General features: G+C 36.4%; 1 protein-coding gene across 1 annotated transcript in view; it reads right to left on the reverse strand.

Moving 5' to 3' along the window:
• Window positions 1-1111: 1111 nt before the first annotated feature.
• The window catches only part of LOC111151188 (ATPase H+ transporting V1 subunit A), a 63272-nt gene continuing 41246 nt past the window's right edge, over window positions 1112-23137 (reverse strand). Inside the window, exons 7-15 of the mRNA XM_022508995.1 lie at window positions 20507-20669; window positions 19845-19953; window positions 15314-15436; window positions 15106-15220; window positions 14046-14109; window positions 12457-12660; window positions 8694-8788; window positions 6984-7155; window positions 1112-3458 (exon numbers count right to left, since the gene is read on the reverse strand). Coding sequence (XP_022364703.1) covers window positions 3366-3458; window positions 6984-7155; window positions 8694-8788; window positions 12457-12660; window positions 14046-14109; window positions 15106-15220; window positions 15314-15436; window positions 19845-19953; window positions 20507-20669 — 1138 coding nt within the window. The 3' untranslated portion in view covers window positions 1112-3365. The remainder of the gene's footprint in view (window positions 3459-6983; window positions 7156-8693; window positions 8789-12456; window positions 12661-14045; window positions 14110-15105; window positions 15221-15313; window positions 15437-19844; window positions 19954-20506; window positions 20670-23137) is intronic.

Genomic DNA, 23137 nt, shown 5'->3' on the forward strand with positions numbered 1-23137 from the left:
TACCTGCACCCAAATCTCTTTGTGGGCTTTTCTGTGGCTACCAGTGCCCGATCTACCTGTGTGCAAGTGCTGGGCACTGAGTCCTCCAGTCTTTGTGGGAACAGTCTTCACTGGATGACTGACAGGAGCTGGCTGTCAATCAATGACTGACACAAATACCCCAGTTCTCTTGCAACACAGGTGGGGTAACGGAGGTGCGTATTCAGTTGCTCCCAGAACTCCATGGCAGCATTGTGCTAAATAGTCCCAAGTATTAACTTACTTGATAATGAATTTTTACTGGCTTCGTCCAATTCTGTCTGAATTCTTTACTCCCCTACTGGTGTGTCCTGAGATCACACCCCGAATAAACGCCTGTACTCAACTACTTGTCTGAGTCCGCTTCCGGGGTAACCCAAACTAAGAGGAGGCTCTTAGAACAACTTCAGTGGCATTTTATCACAGCCCACTTGAGAAAGTTGCTTTCCTTCTCTGTGCTCTTATATTGTAGCAATACATTAAAAGAATAACCCAAAGATATTGCGATACTATTACCAAGTGGACTAAAAATTACCCAAACATTGTATAATAAATAAGCTTTCCTATGAATTTTTAAGCATTTCTCTATAAAAACTTGGCACTTGATATTAATATACTAATATAGAGTGGTTCATTTCACACTTCTCTTTACTTCCTTGGAAGTTGTTAGAAATACACTTAAAAAAATAAGATGTGTCCTAAGTAACATGTTGCTACATTGGATCTTAAATGATTTGGCTTGTAAAATCATGAATTACAAGGTTTAGTTCATTTGTCAAAAATAGAAATGAGTACCACTGCTCTCCTTTAATTTTTAAGTGGACTTTTAGAAACCATTCACTTTTCAAATCTGAAGTAATATTCAGGATGGCATGGGATTCTGTGTACTAACTACACTTCCAAATCATACGGGTATATGATTATAAGACTTTTTGCAGTCTATAGCAAGGGCTCCAACTCAATTTCATGATCTTAATAATCCGTAAAGAAAGGGAGGAACAAACAATTTTAAAGTTCATACTGAAAACAATTAAGTCAAAATACAACTAGATGGCATGTTTTCTAGCAAACACACACACACAAAGAAAAAATGTTAATTTAAATCCATTTTATTCTTTCATAGATTTTAACAATTATACACAACTTTTAACATAAAGATAGTGAAATCTCAAGGATAAGGAGGCAATATATATGGCCTCTTTTATTCGTTCTTCAGGATGGAAGGAAATTTCCAAAGGGTACAATGTGTGAGGTTAACACTGGAAAAATACATATGAAACTTGTTTAACTGGCTCCACTCAGGACCAGGCATAGCACAATAAATATAGAACTGCATCATCTTTTTAAAAGATTGTTGTAATTTTAACACATTCTTACCAAAGAAATATGATCAGTGACCAATTTGAAATTCTACAACACAAAGGTGGAGGGACACCTACAAAGAACATCAGAGCATCTTCTCCAGCTTCTTCACTCCCATACATCAACATACTTAGAAGGGAGTAGGAATTACATCATAAATTCAGAACGACAAAAAACAAACTTGGTCAAACTTTCTTCATCATACCATTCATTACTATCACAATCCTAGTTTGCTGGTAGGTTTAAGGTAGGAATAGAACATTTCTGAAATCCTTTTCATTTCCATTGGTCTTTGGGCCTCTGGGTAGGAGGCCACATTGGAAGCAAACTGATAAAGCAGCACCATTAAGTCCGCATCTCAACAAATCACCGCATAATTTTTATCTTCCAGTATTTGGAAAGGTTAAAAAAAAGAGAACTGCATGGAAGAATATCTATCCTGAAGAGCAAGCCACTGTCAAAACATGCAATCCGCAAGGATTTCAACACACTATCGCTGAATTGTCTACTCACGGCATCTTTCCTTAACGGACCAAAAGAAACACGTTACCTAAAAATTAAATAATAATATGCTGAGGCATAAAATAAATACCTTATTTATGCTATTATGTTTGAGTATTTGAGATTGTTAGACATGTTCACATACCCTTTCCTCTCCCCAAAGAGGAAACAATGGTGCCAGCACTATTGGTTAGAAAGAGTTAATGAGAAACTGTTACTCTCAGAGCTGTTCTACAGTGTGCCTTACACAGACACAGAGATTATTATTTGAAAACATATACTGAAAAGACAGGATGAAATTATCTTTTTTTCACGTGACCCAGATTCTGTCATCAGCAGATGTAAGAATTAATTTCATCCCTATTAAATAGAATGGAAACTGTTATGCTGCTATTGCTACAGATATTCTGGGAAAACTCTTGAGCCAGTAAACTCGTAAACTGGTTGTTCAAAAGTTCACGAAACAAACATGCAAACACGTGACACATATCATTACCTTGTAAAAACGTAATGCCACTCTGGCCCCAAGCCTCACTACAGTCCAGCTGGTCCTTAATGGTGCGAACAGCTTTTAACCACACTGAACCCCTTCTCGGTGGCATTTTACCACTCCCCCCCATATGATTCTTAGAAGCTCAGGCTTCTAAGACATTTGAGAAAAAGAAAAGGGTGTGATGTGGATCAAGTTCCCAGTGATTGTTTTAAATGTGATTTAAAAAAGAATTTCCCAGTAATGCAGTAGTATAGTCCTTGATACTGAACTTTTCACACTGAAATACAATATGCTTTAACAAGAAGATGTTTAAGTTTGACCACCTGGCTCCTTTTCCACTTTTTTGGAGGGTACTGATTCATAAACTGTGCTGAGTCCCACAAACGCCTGTTTCAAAAACAGCAGAGTTTCCAACAGTTTCCTATAAACATTCCTGATATATACTGGGGGAAGCAATGTGTAATTGGAACATTAATCATTCATGTTTTTAAAAAAGCAATTATATCCTGCAAAGCAGTTACTTAGCAAAATGCTAAGCTGCAAATAACCTTACCACATAGATATTGAGTCATTTCACAAAGTACCTGTCAAAATATATAGAAATCTGGCCTTCCATTCCAAATCTATTGCAAAGAGAGTACATGCAGTAGTCCTGTTTACAATTTAATGGCAATGAGGAAAGGGCAAACCTAGGACAAGGAGGGATGTCACCCTACAGACAAGTTTACAGTAGTGTAGCCATTATATATCATATTTACTACATTCACCACTTCGGAGAAAGGATCACGGAGGCCCTTCAAACACTGGAAGAAAGGAATGTTTGTTTTATATAAGACCTACCAGGTAAACAGGGAAACAAATGGTAACACACATAGGCATTAGCCTCGAAGCTGCACAATAAAGAAGCAAAGGGTTTAGCGATGAGAAATTTAGGAAAATATACACATATGAGAGGAGCTTGCTCAGTTAAAGAAGGAAAGAAATCACAGTTCTAATCCTCAAGGCTACGAAATGCGTTCTGCATATCTTCAAGAAGTTGTGCATAGTCGGCCTTGATCTTTGCCTCACCGTCTTTCACTGGATCCTGAAAAAAGACAGGACAGAACTCAATTTGCCTTTGGAAAATAATTTTCAGGACAGGTAGTAAGTTACTTATATTGAACATATTTTCAGTATTAGGTTAAGTGAGGTATACTGGCAAAACAGAGGCAGGAGTCAAAATTATCCTTATTTTCCTTTAATGTAGAAATGTATGGAAGGAGGAATACCCCAATCTATCAGAAAGAAGACAAAATTTTGATTCCCCTGAAACTAATAATACACTATATGTTACTAAATTACATTTAAATACAAAATTAAAAAAAAAAAAAAAGATAAAATTCTGGTTTTGTATTTGGCTTGCTAACTGTATTCAATGACCAATGGATTTATCCTCAACAATATGCAATATAAGAGGGAATTATACAATATCACATATTAGATGCATTCTACTGCATGTACATGATAGTTGGAATTAATTTAGTCAAAACATAATTTATTGTTCAAGGTCTTATAATATCACATTTTTAGAGGGAAGTAAAATTTCTAAAATAATCTTAAAAGGCAACACATTTTCAATCCCTATGGAAAACAACTTAATTGAGCAGTATGTGTAAAAGAGACTTTAAAATATTTAAACTCTCTGACTGAATCGGTCTCCTTCTGGGAACCTATAAGAGAAAAATACATAAAACCAACTACATAAACAAAGGGGTCCATAGCAACAACTGGAAATTTCTTAAATACTTAACAATAGGAAAATATCACTCTCCAGCCACAAATAATGCTACAGAAGAATATTTAATGACCAAAAAAAAAAAAAAAAATAAGAGGGGCGCCTGGGTGGCTCAGTCAGTTAAGTGGCCAACTCTTTATTTCTGCTCAAGTCATGATCTCAGGGTCCTGGGATTGAGTCCTGTCTGGCTCCACACTTGGTAAGGAGTCTGCTTGAGGATTCTCTCTCCCTCTGCCCCTTCCTCACTTGTGCTCTTGCGCTTTCAAATAAAGAAAGAAATCTTTAAAAACAAAACAAGAGCTTAAAAAAAAACAAACCGAGTTGTCAATCTGATATACTGTGCATGTAAACAGGAAAAAGATACCACCTCGAATCACACTACCAGAAGTCGTCACATTAGAATTGAAAATATATATTATAGTATATATTATATATATTATTATTACTATTGTAATAGTAATAATCCTATATAGTATACATAGTACATATTAGAATAATATATAATAATATACTATATATTATGCTATATTACTGTTGAATATATTTATATTATATAAATATATAAATATAATATATATTCATATATTCAAATATTCATTCATATATTCAATATACATTCAGTATGTATTTATTTAAAAAGAGAGGTTTTCCCCTTAGTTCAGGAACAAGAGGAGGAGGTCCACTCTCACCACTTTTTAAAAATAAATATTTTATTTATTTATTTATTTGAGATAGAGAATGAGAGAGAGCGAGCATGAGCTGGGGACAGAGGGAGAGGAAAAAGCAGGTTACTAACTGAGCAGGGAGCCCGATGTGGGGTTTAATCCCAGGATCCTGGGATCATGACCAGAGCCAAAGGCAGACAGTTAACTGACTGAGCCACCCAGGCCCCCTGATTGCATATATTTTATATCCTCTTCCTATGAATGTATAATTTTATTTTAGTATAATTAATATATAGTATTGTATTAGTTTTGGGTGTATAATATAGTGATTTTTAAAATCTTTTTTTTAATGGACATTTTCTTTTATTTATTTATTTTCAGCATAATAGTATTCATTGTTTTTGCACCACACCCAGTGCTCCATGCAATCCGAGCCCTCTCTAATACCCACCACCTGGTTCCCCCAACCTCCCACCCCCCCCCGCTTCAAACCCCTCAGATTGTTTTTCAGAGTCCATAGTCTCTCATGGTTCACCTCCCCTTCCAATTTCCCCCAACTCCCTTTCTCCTCTCTAACTCCCCTTGTCCTCCTTTAAAGATTTTATTTATTCATTTGTCAGAGAGAGAGAAAGAACATAAGCAGCAGGAACAGTAGGCACAGGGAGAAGCGGGCTACCTGCTGCTCAAGGAGCCTAATGACCCGAGCCAAAAACAGATGCTTAACTGACTGGGCTGCCCAGGCGTCCCAATAACAGTGTACTCTTAATCCTCTTCACCTGTTTCACTCATCCCTCAGCCATCTCCCCTCTGGCAACTATGAGATTGTTCTCTATTTAAGAGTCTGTTTTTTTGGTTTGTTTCTTTTTCCCCTTGTTTGTTTGTTTTGTTTCTGAAACTTGCATGAGTGAAATCATATAATATTTGCCTTCCTCTAACCGACTTACCTCACTGAGCATTATACTCTCTAGATCTATCCATGTTGCAAGCGGCAAGATTCCACTCCTGTATGGTTGAGTAATACTCCACAGTATGTATGTGTGTATCATATTTTCTTTATCCATATGAATGTATAATTTTTAAAAAATAAAATTTGGATCAAATTACAATGCGGAATTTTTTGCAACCTGGTATTTTTCACTCATTATACCATAAGCATTTCCCCATTATCTTTGGATTTTCTTGAGAAAAAATATTAATGTCTTCATAATATTCTTGCTAGAATTGTACATGCCATAATTGACCCTGTTCACTCTTGAATGACATTTAAGAAGTTTAATAAACAATCTTTTATATATTCACATAAAAAATCTCTGATTATTGTGTGTCAACTATACTTCCAACTAAAAAAAAAAATCTGATTATTTCCTTGGGTTATATGTTCTGAATTGGAATGACAGGACTCAAAGAGTGTGAATATTGTCAAATTCTTGATACACTGAGTGTCTATTTTTACAGATTTATTTTCAACCTATAGTGTAAACAAATACTATATATATAACACATGGTCAGAAAATCATTCTCAATTTCTCAACAGGTCATTAGTAAATGTTCTTGTATGTCATGACTTAGAAATAATTAAATACAACCCAATTGACCAACTATTTTGAAAACAATCTTACACATTCAAGCTTCTACTGAAGCTTAAATTTAATTATTAATTAAATTATTAATTATTATTAATTTATTTATTTATTTATTATTTTCATTTAATTATTTATGTTGTATACTTAAAAAAAAAAAATGAGAACTCACCCGGAAGTTAAAAACAGTGTGTAATAGGGGGGAAAAATTATGTGTAATAGGATACTTAGAAGTAAACAGCATAAGTCATTTCAGATGAGCATGGAGATAAGATGGTAATTGGTACCTGAGGAAAAGTAATTGCTCTTCAGCCATGATTTTAGCTCTAAATTGGCTGGCAGTTCAGACAAAAGGGAAAATATGTCAGCATTTATTTTAGACATGACGTACTATAATTTTTATCTCTAGAATTCTTATTTGAATGTAAATTTGTGGTCTCTTCTGGTTTTACATAGCCTGAGCATGTGTGAAAATGATAAAGGCAAGTCTCACACACCAGGTTTGTAAATAAATAGGTTGTCTGAAGAGAGTTAAAATAATAAAAAGAAACATTTCCTACTTAAAAAAGTTCAGTAGAAACAAAATATACCTTGAATTTCATGGAGGAAAGTTTATAGAGGATCTCTCCCATGTGCTCACGGATAATGGACCACGTGATTTTATTGTCACTCTGTGCAGTGGTCTCAACAGCTCTACGGGCCATATCATAAAATGCGATCATGTTGGACAGCATCCCGACCGTCTTGTAGAATGGGCAGAACCTAGGGTTTAAGTGAAAATCAAAGTAATTAATAAAAATAAAATCCAAGGCAGGTTCATACTTCATCCATAAAATACTGGAGCACTAGCTTCTTTATTTAAATAAGCAGACTACTTATATTTATCAGATGATAATAATGAATGAAAAAGAAAAGTGGAAAAGACTAACGACTACTTGAGCAGAGCTTTTGGGTAGAGATGGAAAATGGGGTGGATGGATAGATGGAGATATTTATTTATTTAAAGAGAGATGTTTATTTTTATCTATTAAAATAATCAAAGAGGAAGAACAATCAAACAGTACTGCTATAATCTAACAACTCTCTGAAGTTTGTTTTTATACAGTGCGGTTAAAATAAGCCAGATGGTAAAATAACGACATTGCAAAGACTCCTTGTGATAGTGGGGTTAAGGTTTAATGAGTAATAGAAAAGCAGAAAATTGAAATTTCCTAAAGTGAATAGTAGTTCCTTCTCCCATTAATGTGTCCATTTTCAGTTACCCACACCTTTTTTTTTTTTTTTTAAAGATTTTTTTTTTTATTCATTTATTTGACAGACAGAGATCACAAGTAGGCAGAGAAGCAGGCAGAGAGAGAGGAGGAAGCAGGCTCCCCGCTGAGCAGAGAGCCCGATGCGGGGCTCGATCCCAAAACCCCGGGATCATGACCTGAGCCGAAGGCAGAGGCTTTAACCCGCTGAGCCACCCAGGCGCCCCCCCACACCTTTTAATAATGAGGACACACAAGTTAATACTCAACTTGGATCACATGCATGCTTGTCAACTTTCTGACACATTTAAACACACTTGCATACAAATTTTATGCACATTCTATATTACACTTTCTGAACAATTTTCCTTTGGTTGGTTATCTTTGTATGGATGGCCGGAGCTTCTTAAGTTCCTGATACAGATTTTTGAGGCTTACTGATTATATTGCCGTATTTTCTGCTTGTGCTACATTCTGGTAATTTTCCCATGTGTTCAGTTCCCTCTTCAGTCCAAATAAGATCTGAGGGAGAAAAGCTAGCCTATGATGAAATGGCTTAATTTATCAAAGTTTAAAAGAAATGGAGACTTTAAATAAGCCATAGCAGTAGCAGACACAGTGGGACATCTAACAGAGATTATGGCAGAAAGAAAGAGACTAGGACTATTGGGAAACAGAGTAGGAAAGTAGGACACAATTACTTAGGAAAAGAATAGAAGTGGCACAGGCAATTGTAAGAGGTGGTGAGAAAAGCACCTGAGGAAGGCAATGATCCCTGGACTCTACATACTACACCACAATCTAATCTAATTAAAGATGGCTGGATAATAAGTGAAAACACTGTCATAACTACACAAATGAATAAAATCAAAGATAAGGGGACATATTAAGTCATTAGATATTTGCTATGAAAACACAAAATAAACCTATATATTGAGTCAGAGTTCTGTCTGTATGAGGAAGAAAAAGGATTTCTAATGTGGAGGCAGCTCTTTCTTCAAAACTCAACAGAATATCCTCAAATAACAAAAGACAATCAGGATAGGTTACCTGTCATAAGGAGTATATCCATTTTGTTGTAAGAAATCATCTTTGATAAGTTTTGCTACCTCCAGAGTGATTTTATCTGTTTCGGCTAGAGAAGCCTAGGGAAAAAAAAAATTTTTTTAAAGAAATTTACTTCCATAATATGGAACTAGTGATTGTAATCAATTAAGCAAGCAAAAACTGTATAGTCAACACACAATCATCTATCAACAAATTTACTTCATAAATGCCTGATTTTATTGTGGTAAAAACATGTAACAAACTTCCATCTTAACCATTTTTAAGTGTAGTTCAATAGGGCTCAGTCTATTTGCATTGCTGTGAAACAGATTTCTCTAACTGGTCATCCTGCAAATTGGAAACTCTATACCCATTAAATAGAAATTCTCCTTTTCCTCCTCTCCTAGACCCTGGTAACTACCATCCCACTTTCTGTTCCTATGTGACTATTTTAGATGGAATCATACTGTACTGTCTTTTTCTGACTGTTTTATATCACTTAACATAATGTCCTCAAGGTTCATCCATGTTGTAGCATGTGTTAGAAGTCTCCTTCCTGGGGCGCCTGGATGGCTCAGTGGGTTAAAGCCTCTGCCTTGGGCTCGGGTCCTGGTCCCAGGGTCCTGGGATCGAGCCCTGCACTGGGCTCTCTGCTCAGCGGGGAGCCTGCTTCCTCCTCTCTCTCTGCCTACTCTCTCTCTGTCAAATAAATAAAATCTAAAAAAAAAAAAAAAAAAAAAAAGAAGTCTCCTTCCTTTCTAAGGCTGGATAATATCCCATTACATATATACACACCACATTTTGTTTATCCATTCAGTAATCAAAAGATAGTTGGGTTGCTTCTATCTCTTAGCTATTGTGAATATGTGCTGCTATGAACATGGGAATACAAATAAATTAATCTTTTTTTTTTTTTTTAAAGATTTTATTTATTTATTTGACAGAGATCACAAGCAGGCAGAGAGAGAGAGGGAAGCAGGCTCCCTGCTGAGCAGAGAGCCCGATGTGGGGCTCGATCCCAGGACCCTGGGATCATGACCAGAGCCGAAGGCAGAGGCTTTAACCCACTGAGCCACCCAGGCGCCCCAATCTTCTTTTTTTGAAACACTTTGTTCACATCCTGTCTTGCTAGCCTATCTGAATTCTGAGTCTTGACTTTGTTTCAAAAAACTCTTCACATTCCATAAACAGTTACTTTTTAGTTTTTTTTAAAAGATTTTATTTATTTATTTGACAAAGCAGAGACACAGTAAGAGAGGAAATACAAGCAGGGGGAGAAGCAGAGGGAGAGGGAGAACCAGGCTTCCCACTGAGCAGGGAGCCCGACACAGGGCTTGATCCCAGGACCCTGGGATCATGACCCGAGCCTAAGGCAGACGCCTAAAAGCTGAGCCACCCAGGTGGCCCTAAACTATTACTTTAAAAAAATTACATGGTGTTTAGAACTATGTAAATGCATGGGGTGCCTGGCTGGATTAGTCAGTGGAATGTGCAACTCTTGATCTTGGGGTTTTGAGTTTGACCTCCATGGTGGGGGATAAGATTACTTAAAAATAAAATCTTAAAAAAAAAACCTATGTAAATGCAAAGTATAGTAAGCATGTACTCATCTATGCCTGAGTGCTGTTAGAGCTTCTTTAACTATCACTGTCTCAAAAGCTTTAACTTTGGCAATCATTCTAATCAGCCTAGCCAGTAAAGATTTGTTGGAAATGGTGGCAAAGGAACAAGCCCAGTAAGTTAACTGCAGTCTTTTGTCATCTATGTGCAACTAAGCTTCTTAGAGGTAAGGATCAGGTCTTTCTTTTCTTTCTCCTGGTTTTTTTTTTAATCCCTTTTATCCCTAATCCCCTCCTCAACCATAAGTATTAAATTGTGTATCCTTTTATGTGCATAAATTCATTCATTTTGTATTAGTATTTTAAATTATGTAGAGCAGTCACATTTGTGTCTGACACTTTTTCAGAACCATCCATGTTGCCGTGTGCCACACAGTTTGCTTCTAGGTCTTTCAGACCTCATTCTCCATGGTGTGCAATTTCCCTATTTTTTTTCTTTTTTGAGAGACAGCATGTGAAGTGAGGGGGAGCAGAGGGAGAGAGACAATTCCAAGCAGTCTCCACACTTGGCGCAGAGCCCAGTGCAGGGCTTGATCCCATGACCCTGAGATCACGACCCAAGTTGAAATCAAGAGTCAGATGGACAGTGGGTAGCTCAGTCGGTTAGGTGTCTGACTCTTGATTTTGGCTCGGGTCATGATCTCAGGGTTGTAGGATTGGGCCCTGTGTTGGGCTCTGCTCTGACAACGGAGCGTGCTTGGGATTTTCTCTTTCCTTCTCCCTCTGTCCCTCTCCCACTCGCTCTTGCTTTCTCTAAAAAAAAAAGTAAACAATTATAAATATAAGTAATGAATTTCAAATACTTCTTCCACATTGGTTAAGATGTCCTTTTTCCATTACATTGGTGAGTTACAATAATCATATTTGCATTCCTGAGATAAACTTTACTAGTTTAATTAGTTACTTAGCTATTTACTAGTTACTATTTTATTTAGTTTCAGTTTATTTATTTAGTTATTTACTATTTACCAGTTATTTATTTATTTAGTTAGTTTTATTATTTATTTAGTTGAATCATATTTGCATTCCTGAGATAAACTTTACTTGCTCATGCTGTATTATTTTATTCTTTTTAATACCCTGCAGAATCTGGGATTTTGATACTGACATTCATAAAGAAAATTAGCTTGAGCTTTTTTTGGTCTTATATTGTCTTTTCTGGTTCTAGAGGTCTTTGTTTCTACTTCCTCATACTTAGGGCCACAGTACTCATTTATAAATAATGAGTACTTAATATGTGCTAGCTATGTAATAATACTATCATTTGTGGAAAAAGAAATTAGGAGGTGACTTTAAAAATCCTTCTGATTCCTAGCCCTGGTGCTCCTGCAAAAATACAACAGATCCAAACCACACTACCTCTAATTTGGTTGGTGATGGGTACACTGTATTTTAAGAAATAAAAGTAAATCAAGTGTTTTTCTCATCTAAAGTATTAACGAGGACTATGCCAAGTGCTACAAAGGATCAAAAAGAATACAAAGACCGGAACAACTTAGTCACCCCTCTTGATAGACCATTTTGAAGTACAAGCCCCTCTTCTTGAATCTGGGCAAGATCTGTGGCTATGACCAGAACATAAGACAGAAGTAATATACCAGTTGTGAGACCAAGGCTTAAGAGGCTATTGGATTCTACTTCCTCTCTTTTCAATCAACTCTCTCTGAGAGCCCTAAACTGTCACAAGGAGATACTACGTAGAGAGAGAAATGCCCAGCCAACCCTTAGCTATTCTAGCCATCTCAGCCCAAGCACTAAACATATGAGGGAACAACCTTTCACATGACCCCAGCCCTCAGCCACCATATGACTGCAACTGTATGAGGGGCCCAAGCAAGAATTCCAATGGTCCATCAACCCCAAAACTACGAGCAGTAAAACACTGTTCAAACCTCTAAGTATTAGGAGTGGTTTGTTACTCAGCAATAGATAACCAAAACAATAATCATCTTTCTACCTTCTGTAACACAAATAGGACCTGCAAATATCTGCTGGATAAAGGATAAGCCAAACTTCTACTAGTTCAAAAAATATTTAATAAGTACTCATTTTGCTAGGCAAGAAGCTGCATATCCAATGTTCTGTCTGTCCTTGCAACAGACCAGTATAACTCACAGACCTGTCCTCCATGGGACTTAACCACTCACCTTTCCCACAAGTTGTACAATTTCTGCCAGGTCTTCTTCCTCCTGCAGAATCTCCTTAGCTTTGGTCCTCAGAGGAACAAATTCTGTGAAGTGTTTGTCATAGTACTCGTCCAAGGCACGCATGTACTTGCTGTAGCTGATTAACCAGTTGACAGAGGGGAAATGCTTACGTTGAGCTAGTTTCTTATCTAAGCCCCAGAATACCTGATTTAAAAACAAAACAGACAAATACAGTGAATTTCTTAAAAAAATTTTTTTTAAAGTCAGGGTATATATGTTTGTCCTAAATATGCAATTCTATGATATTTTGGTCAAATCATCAATCTTTTTAGTATATCCCACATGTAGTTGAAATAGAATACAACTTACAATTAAAAAAATATTTTCCTTTTAGTTTCAGGATGGATATCATTTATAAATCAAATTCAAATTGTATCTGAATTTCCTTAGCGCAGTGTGGCAAATCTGATAGAAGAAAAATGGACTCTCTTGAAAACTCATTACGGTGCCATATAAACAGAGAAATCAGAAAGTTCTTACTGACAGAATAGATTCTTCACTTTGACTAAACATCTTGAAACATTATGACTAAATTCAATTCCCTATTAAAGGCCAATCCAGTAAGATCTAACAGTCATTTTTCTAAGGCCAAATGTTCACATATATTTTATGCATTCTTAACTTTGCTCGCCCTTTCCCTGAAATTGAAACTCAAAATGTTAGCAAACACCTTGAGAGTTATAAATATAGCCTCTGCCATTTCTTTTATCAGATACTGACAGAAACAGAAGCAAATATTCTCTTTCCCCACTAACAATACACATACTTACGAATATATCAACATTTATTTTCTTTGCTATTTTCTTTACGATAGCCCTGAATTGTATACATCTTTCATTCTGGCTTCTTTTGATAGCCAACTTGACTAGCTATCCACTACAATTCATGCCTTGTCACTGGAAGAAGCTGTGTAGGCAGAAACTATATTTTCCAGCTTGGCTTTTTCATCTGGGTGTGGCCAACTAGAATGAGTGGGGTGACTGCCTCTGAGCCCAGAGTTCACAGTGTGGGTGTGCCTTCTCCACCGTTTCCCCCCTGCCAACCCAATGCAGGAAGTTACCAGGCTGGATGACAGTGAAGCCCCAAGCTGGAAGGAACCCTGCTCTCTGAATTACTAGTGAGTGGGAAAGAGCCACCCTCTAATACAATCATCTGCTTTAGACCATACCATGAGAAAAAAGAAACTTCCACTGAGTTTTTGCCATTATGGATTTTTAGGCCTATTTGTTTCTACAATTAGGGTTACTCTCACTTAAAGGCTAGTATTATTCTAACACTAATAAAACTCTGCTATTCTGGATGTATTTTCCACTTAAAGAAATTTAGCTTGTTATAAATCTTGGGCAAAGAACTAAGAAAGAATGGACAGTATTGAAAGCTCTCAGTGACAAAATGTTTCTAAAACAGACTTTCCTACTGCTTACTCTTCGGTGAGTAAATTAAATACTTCATGATGATTTAGATAATGACATTAGAGCAGAGTCAGGGTGGAAAACCTCAGAAGTTCACTATGCTAGGAAAAGACATACCTGAACAATACCAAGAGTAGCAGATGTAACTGGATCAGAAAAATCACCACCAGGCGGAGAAACCCTATATTTAAAGGGGGGAAAAAAGTCATTAGAGATGTTTAAGAAAAGTAACTGGCATATGAAAATAAAAACTGTTTGAAAGTCAGTATTAATGTAAATAACTTTAGAACTAACCTTTATTTTATTTTTAAGATTTTATTTACTTATTAGAGAGAGAGAGAGCCACAGAGCACAAGTGGTCGCTGGTGGGGGATGGGGAGTGTGGGTGTAGAACAGCAGATCCCAGAACCTTGGCATCATGACCTGAGCTGAAGGCAGACGCTAAACCAACTGAAACACCCAGGTACCCCTAGAACTAACCTTTAGAACTAAATTTTAGAATAAGAGAAACTTACATACAAACATTAATAAAAATCAGTACTAAGTTGCAAATAACAATGGTAACTACTGAACACCTTCCAGTACTAGAAATGAGAGAGATAATCAGTTTCATGATTCTAACCAAAAGATGAAACAGGAAGGAAGAAAAAGTTCTAAAAACAAAGTATGGCTTTATGTAATGATCATGGATCTCCACTTTTTTACCATGATACAATGTTACCTTAACAAGTCTATAATTTTCTAAGTTATTAAGACATTGTGACTTAAATATGATAAATCAGTTAAGTCGAATAACCAGAATATGCAGAGAGAACCTAAACATGTACATTGTAAAGAACTCTTTGGGTGACCCTGGAGTGTAATCTTGGTTAAGAACCACTACCCCCAGGGACACCTGGATGACTCAGTGGGTTAAAGCCTTTGCCTTTGGATCAGGTCATGATCCTTGGTCCTGGGATCGAGCCCCACATTGGGCTCTCAGCTCCACGGGGAGCCTGCTTCTTCCTCTCTCTGCCTGCCTCTCTGTCTACTTGTGATCTCTGTCTGTCAAATAAATAAATAAAATCTTAAAAAAAAAAAAAAAGAACCACTACCCTTGGAGGAAGCTGAACCTCTTCTCTTTAAAATAAATGAATTTTAATTTTTCTTCTGAAAAGTAAGTGATTGAGATGCTTACGCTCCTACAATGCTGACACTTCCTTCCCTTTCAGGATTTCCCAGACATTTCACCCTGCCGGCTCGCTCATAGAAAGAAGCCAGACGGGCACCAAGATATGCAGGATATCCACTATCTGAAAAATCAAAAAAGAAATTTAAGAGGGGTTCTAAGCCAATCCTAAAAATCCTATCAGCCTTCTTACATAATAAGCAATACAAAGACTTACCTGCAGGCATTTCAGCCAAGCGGCCGGAGATTTCTCTAAGGGCCTCTGCCCATCTAGAGGTAGAGTCAGCCATCATACTGACGTGATAACCCATGTCACGGAAATATTCTGACAGCGTAATTCCTAAATTGGGAAGAATATTGCAAATTATAGTTTTACAATGTAGAATCCTGACTTTGTTACCCTTAAGAAAACTTAACAACAAGGACATGAATTAGACTGCTAGGTGTTCACCAAAATCTATTCTCCCTCTTCTTTTGTGCACACAGTTGAATTATGCTTCCTGGCCTCCTTAATATTTAGATATGACCGTGTAATTGACCTCGAGCTGACAGAATGAAAGTCAAAGTAATGAGTTCCATCATCAAGCAAGCCAGACATCCTTCCATGCTCTTTATTCCTTCTCACTTACTGATATAGAGAGGACTCCCAGGAGCCCTGGAAGATGTGAGTTAAAAATGAAAAAGTACATTTCAGCCTGGGTCCCAGTCCAGAATGACCCCTGACCACTTGAGGAAAACATCTGTTATACTGAGCAATGACAAGTTTGGGTTTATTTGTTGCCATAGCCTAATCTAATATAATACACATTTTAAAAAGTAGGAAAAGACTTTTTCCTTATTCCTTGTTGAGATAATTAAGCCTGAAATTAATTTCCAACCCCCCAACTAATTAGCTTGTTTGGTTATTTTTCAAAAGTTGAAAATGTTATTAACCTGAGTAATATTTAATTATCCAGATCATTCTGCTGTGCATTATCAGGTTCCATTTTATTAAATTACTTATAGTAAACCATTTAGAAGAGCCTAACATACAGAAAAAAGTCCCGGGTTCTAGTTTTTGTTCTGTCATTAACCTCAGCAAATTAGCTTCATTTCCCAGTGTGGTTTCCTAATCTGTTAAAATGGAATAACTCTTGCTCTATCTGTACAAATCAGATGAGATGATACATATAAACATCCTCTGAAAAGTACAACATACTATAGAACTTAAGATACTAGAAAATTATAGTTGTTACTACATTGTAAGAACCCCAAAATCTAATGCACTGATTCCTTTATTTTATCAGTAAAGAAACAGAGGCACATATAAGTAAAACAAAATGCACTAAAAAATTCATCACTTTACTATTTATCATATTACATCTTTCAGAATAAGAAATACTGATATCTAAGTCTTCTAAAAAGATGATTCCATGGTCAAAATCTTCAAAAAAATATCACTTCTCATTACTGAGGCTTAAAAAAACACATTTGTCATCAAATATTCCAATGTGATGATAAGATTAGGTCCTCTCTTATACCAGCATGGCTACATTTTCAGTCTCTGTGATGATGCTCATTAATGCTTGTATTAGAAAGACTTAATGGAAGAGACAGATACACATGAGTAAACTTCAAAGGAGTTTCACAGACCTAACAATATCAGTTCCTACCAGTTAAAAAAACAACACCTCAGACAAAATCAAAAGATGAACAAACTGGGAAAACACTGGCAACTCATGACAGATAAAACGCTAATTTCAAAGCTTTCATAAATCAGTAAGAAAAAGGAGTCCTATCCAAAAGAAACATGGACAGAAAGCAGTTTTCAAATGGTTAATTCAGAGAGGAAAAATGCTAGCTCAGGAAAGAAATACAGACTGAATAGGTACCTAATATAAAGAAGGGATAGTAAAATGTGAATTGTCAAATCTAGGTACTGAGAAAAATAGCATTCACTGCAATATTCCTTCAAATGTCTATGTGTCTGATAATTATTGGTAAAGATATGGAGAAACAGAACTTTTGTTCGCTGATAACCCTTTTGAAGGGCTATCAAAATCAAAAATCTACATTAGCCGTTGTATGCTTGGCAATTTTACTTCTACAAATTTACCTTACAAAAATGGACAAAGAAATGTGCATAAAACATGAAAAGAAACTATAAAAAAACACACATAAAGATGTTTTAGTGATACAAGGTTTGTGATAGCAAAAAAAGATCAATAATCCAAGTGTCTACAGAAAGATGCTGGTTAAATCCGTTATGATGTAGCCATACAGCTGGGATACTGTGCAGCTATTTAAAAGAAGAACTCCTGTCTTAAGACAGATGAATATGTCACTTTCTCTTTCTCACACAAGTAATCACCAAACAAGGAGAACAAGAAATATAAAAACTATTATTAAAAACAAGGGGATACGTTTAGTCCCAAAACAAAATTATGAGGAAAGCCACCTAAATGAGGTAAAACCCATTTACCCACCTAAATGGGTAAAAACCCACAAGAATTCACAAGAAGCTGGATGTCTCAGATTAAGCCTCTGCAGAACAGCGGCAAAACCAAGAATCCTTTGTTTGGAACACTGCACAAGGGATACAGATTCCTTGGATCCAGTCTGGCATCAAGAAGCAGGGAGATGGTGACAAACAAAATACATGTAGGCACTCCTCTACAGTGAGGAAGAGTGAGGTGAGGCAGGGTAGAAGAGAGAATTCATTGTAAGTGACTTTGCAGCCGTAGATTTCTGTGGTAGAAGAGAGGAGCAAAATAACTTACTTACACAACTCCATGCCATAACAAACTTCACAGATTCCCATGAAGGAATCCTGCCACCCCCTCCCATCTCAAGGTAATAGTTAACAATACACATCAGTACCGGAACTACACAAAAATACAGAAGAAAAAAGACAGAAGAGCAAATGCAATGATGGTCAAAGAACCTGCCAAAGAACCAATGAAAGCTGTGGCCACACTTAATTAATGAATTAATTAAATAATTAATAATAAAATCATAAATTTAATTATTTATTTGTAATAATAAAATCATAATTAATTAATGAAAGAAAATGTTAATAATGCATCCTTTATTTTATTTTACAAAATAAAATCTCAAGAAATATACAGTAAGCTCAGAAAAGAGGTTTCATGAGGAAGCAGAATTCAACAAAGAGCTGGAAGAAAAAATAAAGCCATTACAGAAATGAAGGTTTCATCAGAAGCAAAGTTAACAATAAACCCTAATTATCCTGTGAATAAATGGACAAAAGGCTAAATAAAAGGATCAGAGAGAAAAGATACATGTGGAAAATAGATAAAGGAGACCAGTATGTCTAGTTTGAAGAAGATAACCATAAGATAAGAGAAAAAGTTTCAGAAACAATTCTTGAAAACTCCCCCCCCGACCCCCAAAACAGACTATTCATTGGTTGAAAAGGTAAGTATGTTTCAGGGAAAATTCACCAAAACTATCAATACTGGCATATATCTTAATAAAGTTATAAAACTTTAAAGAGAAATTCCTTTGGGCAAAAAGAAAAATCAGTAATAGGAAAAAAACACAAAACAGGTCAGTTTCAAATCTTTACCTAGCATTTAAAAAAAAAAAAGATTTATTTATTTTGAGAGAGAGAGAGAGAGCTCACATAAGTGAGCACACCAGGAGAGGCAGAGGAAAAGGGAGAGAGAATCCCAAGCAGGCTCTGCACTGAGTGTGGAGCCTGATGTGGGGCTCAATCCTACAACCCTGAGAAATTAATCTGAGTCAAAAACAAGAATCCAAGGCCAACTGACTATACCACCCAGATGTCCTCCTCTCCCTAGCTCTTAATGCTAGAATAAGAGGTCTCAAGGAAGCACATATTGATCCAAAATATTTATACCCAGCCAAACTACTATTAAAATTTAAAGGCAGTGGAGAGGAATCTGACTGGCTCAGTTGGAAGAGTGTGCAAGTCTTGATCTTGGGGTCATTAGTTCGAGCCCCAAGTTGGGTGTAGAGATTACTTAAAGAGAAAGGAAAAAAAAAAAGAAAATTTACAGGCAGTGGAAAAAAGCAAACTTATGAAGAAAAAAGAATCTATGGAATATAGTTTTCCTGAGCCTTTCCTGAAGGAACTTCATAAAATCAGATTTTAGCCAACCATGAAACGAATGGAGAAACTGTAGCCAAAGGACTGCTGTGGGAACTAACTCCATTGTATTCTAGGTTTAAGGCTAATAAAAATATTGTATGTAGGGTTACACAACAGAATGTGAATATTATAAATCCTGAAAATGTAGAAATAAGAGTACCAAAATCTGGGACAGAAGTGGGAGCAAAGATGGGAGGTAATACATAAACACATGGATTTTCTGATCTTTTATAGCCAGCCATCAAGATATAATTCAAAACTGATAATTCAAGTTATAGAGATACAGATATATTTGGAGTTAGAGCAATGGTAAAACATGTAATAAAAAAAACAATAGTAGATGTGTCATTTATGGTCATGCTAGCTTTAAACTTATGAATAGATATAAACTGCATTTTTTTTCTTTAAGATTTACTTTAGAGAGAGAAACAGAGGGTGAGTGAGTGGGGGGAGGGCCACAGAGAGGTGAAGAATCCCAAGCTGACTCCCCACCAAGCACAGAGCCCAGCATGGGGCTTGATCCTAGGACCTGAGATCATGACCTGAGCCAAAATCAAGAGCTGGACTCTTAACCAACTGCGTCACCCAAGTGCCCCCAGATGTAAACTGCTTTTATTCCAATTCATATACTCACCAGTATAAATAGAAGCTTCTCTAGCAGCAACAGGCATATTGGAGGTATTGGCTACCAAAGCTGTCCTCTTCATAATTGATTCCACCTTACCATCAACTTCCATTGTGAGCTAGAGACAAACAATCTATTTTGATCCTCTAATTTCCAAATAGAACATTTTAGTCCCCCATTTTTTTTTTTTTTTTTTACAATTTACCCATACTTAATTCGTTTTATAATCAGTTTTCCTGAAGTATTATTTCCCATCACTCCAACCCTTTCTCCCTACCTCACTGTGCTGTAAGAAGACAGGCATTATTTCTATTTCATAAATGAAATCCATTATTTTATGGAAGAAGGAATATTAGTTTAGCAACCTAATAGATCATACAAAACCGATATAAAGTTCCCATCCATAAATACTTTGTCTATTTTCTCTTTCTTCTAATAACTGAAAACCACAACACCATGAAAAGAAACTTTAAAGTATCTGACTGAAAAAGTCAAATTCCTTTCCTTGAATATAAAAATTGAATCACAAATATAATTAGAAAATTCCTTAAGAGATCCTTGACAAATGAGAGCATTGCTCCAGATCTGACACAAAGCTTTATTAATTGCCACTGAAAGTTGATTAGTGGTATTTTCTCTAGAATAACACTTGAAGCTTTATATATACAAACCTCTGGGAAGTCTCGGAGGACTTCAGACATCTCATTTCCTCGTTCACCACATCCTACATAGATGATCACATCACTGTTGGAATACTTGGATAGGGACTGTGATATCACTGTCTTCCCACAGCCAAAAGCCCCCGGGATTGCAGTAGTTCCTCCCTGTACACATCTAAGCAAAGAAAACAAAGTGGATTACTTTACTTGGTAATAAATACTAACAAATAAAGTAGGTAAGTAACACAAAAATACAAGTTAAGGAAAAAAAGCACTTTGAAATACTTTCATCTGTATCAGTATCTATATATAACTATATACACAAAGATAGATACACAGCTACAGATACAAAAATTGCTCCCCCAACTGATAGCTATAACAGTGTATTTTTTTTATTATCATTAACCATCTCTACCATCTTTAATAGTTAGAAAGTGAGAATATATGCCAAAACGTACCTGGGAAAAAGGAATACAAAAATAAATAAAACAGTACTAATGATCTTTGGAATGCTTATATAAATTAGTTTATGAAAGCACAATATAGGAATTAAAGCTAAAAGACAAATTTAAACAAGTTTACTAAGTTGTTTTCTGAGGCAAAAAATAAGACCTAAGAAAATCATATCCTGCCGTAAAGGTTAATGAACGAGGACTTGTATTAAGGTGTCACTGTCAATTCCTTTTTATACATTGCGTAACTATTTATGAAGTACTTCCTAGGCATTAAACACTGCCTGGAGATACTGGAGAGACACCAGTAAATAAGATAGCCACGTTTCTGTCTGCACAAAGCCCACATTCCAGCAGGGTAAAATGAAGAGGCAGCTGGTGATTACAGTGCCATTTAGCAGCTATGTTCGAACTTTCCCTATGAAGTGGTACCAGAGAGTGAATCACCCTTAAGGGCAGAGGAAAGTACATGTTGTGGTGTGTGTCTGTGTCCGTGTCTGTGTGTGTGTGTGTCCGTGTGTATGTGTGTATGCAGGTAGAGCAGGAGGGTGTGGGAAGGAGAAATGAAATGTAATGCTAAGGAAAATGTCTTTGTAATATTGTGTTCTACTATAAAATTCACAGAAACACCATAGCCTTAATAATAATGATAGACTTCTTCAATATAAAACTAATATGCATTAAAGTTTTATCCCCTTCAAACTGTTCAATGACTTCAATAAACTGAGTCCATCTCTCAAATCACTTTTAACTTGGGTGGGGAGGCAGGGCTGGGTGTGACCCAGTTTGGAAATTCAACAATTCAGTGTGAAAAGTGCTATCACAGAGAACATCCAAGGTGCTATGGGAGAACACAGGAAGGGATACAAAGTCCAACACTGGATTGGAGTGGGGTTAGGAGATCCTTCTGACAGTAGCTAAGACCTGAAAGGGAACAGAAATTAGCCAGACGAAGGGAAATAATGTTCCAAGCAGAGGAAACAGCATATCCAAAGGCCCAAGGGCAAGAAGGAGCACTGCTTGAGGAACTAAAAGTCCCTCAGGATGCCTGGCAGATGGTATATAAGGTGCTAGGGCAGTCAAGTGGCTGAGATACTGGAAAGTAAGTGACAGCCAGATCACAGCCGGTTTTGTAAGGAGTTATGGAGTATTTGTTTGAAAAGCAGTGAAGTGGACTTAGAGGTTTCAAGCAAAACAGTGCAGGACCAGACATGTTTTAGATGGGTCATTATGTAATATGGACAATACTTAGAAAGAAGGCAAGACTGAAGAGAAGAAGTCTGATTAAAATGTGATTATTGCAGGAATTAGGGTAGGATCCTTTATTAAAATCATGGAGTAGGGATGAAAGATATAGATTTAAAAATATCCAGGTAATAGAATAAAAGCACTTGTTCAATAATAAGGTGTGGGCAGGTAAGAATGATCCTTGAGAGGAGTCACAGATTTCAGATTCCGCATTTTACCAGATGGATGACAGTGATATTGGTTCCAAGAGACAACAAAAAAAGATGAGCAACTTTCAAAGAGTGGTGATTAAGATAACGATTTTAGCTATGAACATACTGACTCTGAGGTACCTCTAAGGCATTCAAAAAGAGAGGTATGAACAGAAGTGACTGAGTGTGGAACTCAGGTGAGATCTGGGAGGAAGATACAGATTTGGAAGTCATCATGTTAATATTTAACATTTAAGTCATGAGTGTGAAAAAACTCTTAATATCAAAATTAAGGGAGAAGGGACCTGAAATGGAGAATAAGAACTTGTGGACAGAAGCTAATAGGAAAAACAAAGAAAGAGGATATTTTAAGGAGGAAGGAGTAGAAAGCAATATCTGAAGTTACAGGAATTAAGGAAATACTAAAACTTATTTATTGAATTATCAGTATGGGAGTGAAGGATATTAGTGAGAGTAATTTCAACTGGGTGGGCAACATGAATTAGAGTGGGAAAAGTGGAGATGGCCAATTTATTTTTTCAAGAGGTCTCGCTATGAAGATGAGGAGACAAGTAGTGGAAGGTAGAAAGGAGTAAGGGGTGGAAGGTAGACATTTTTTTTCAATAGATGGAAATAAAGGGAAGATAACCTTGAAGCTTATCTAAAGGGAGATAGCCTAAAGTGAGGTCTCTGAGGAGACATGAGGTAGGATATACTCCAGAAAGAGGAAAGGAAGAAGGAATCAATGGAAG

Source organism: Enhydra lutris, unplaced genomic scaffold (genome assembly GCF_002288905.1).
Source record: "Enhydra lutris kenyoni isolate GAN:26980312 unplaced genomic scaffold, ASM228890v2 scaffoldscaffold2, whole genome shotgun sequence".
Taxonomy (NCBI): Eukaryota; Metazoa; Chordata; class Mammalia; order Carnivora; family Mustelidae; genus Enhydra; species Enhydra lutris.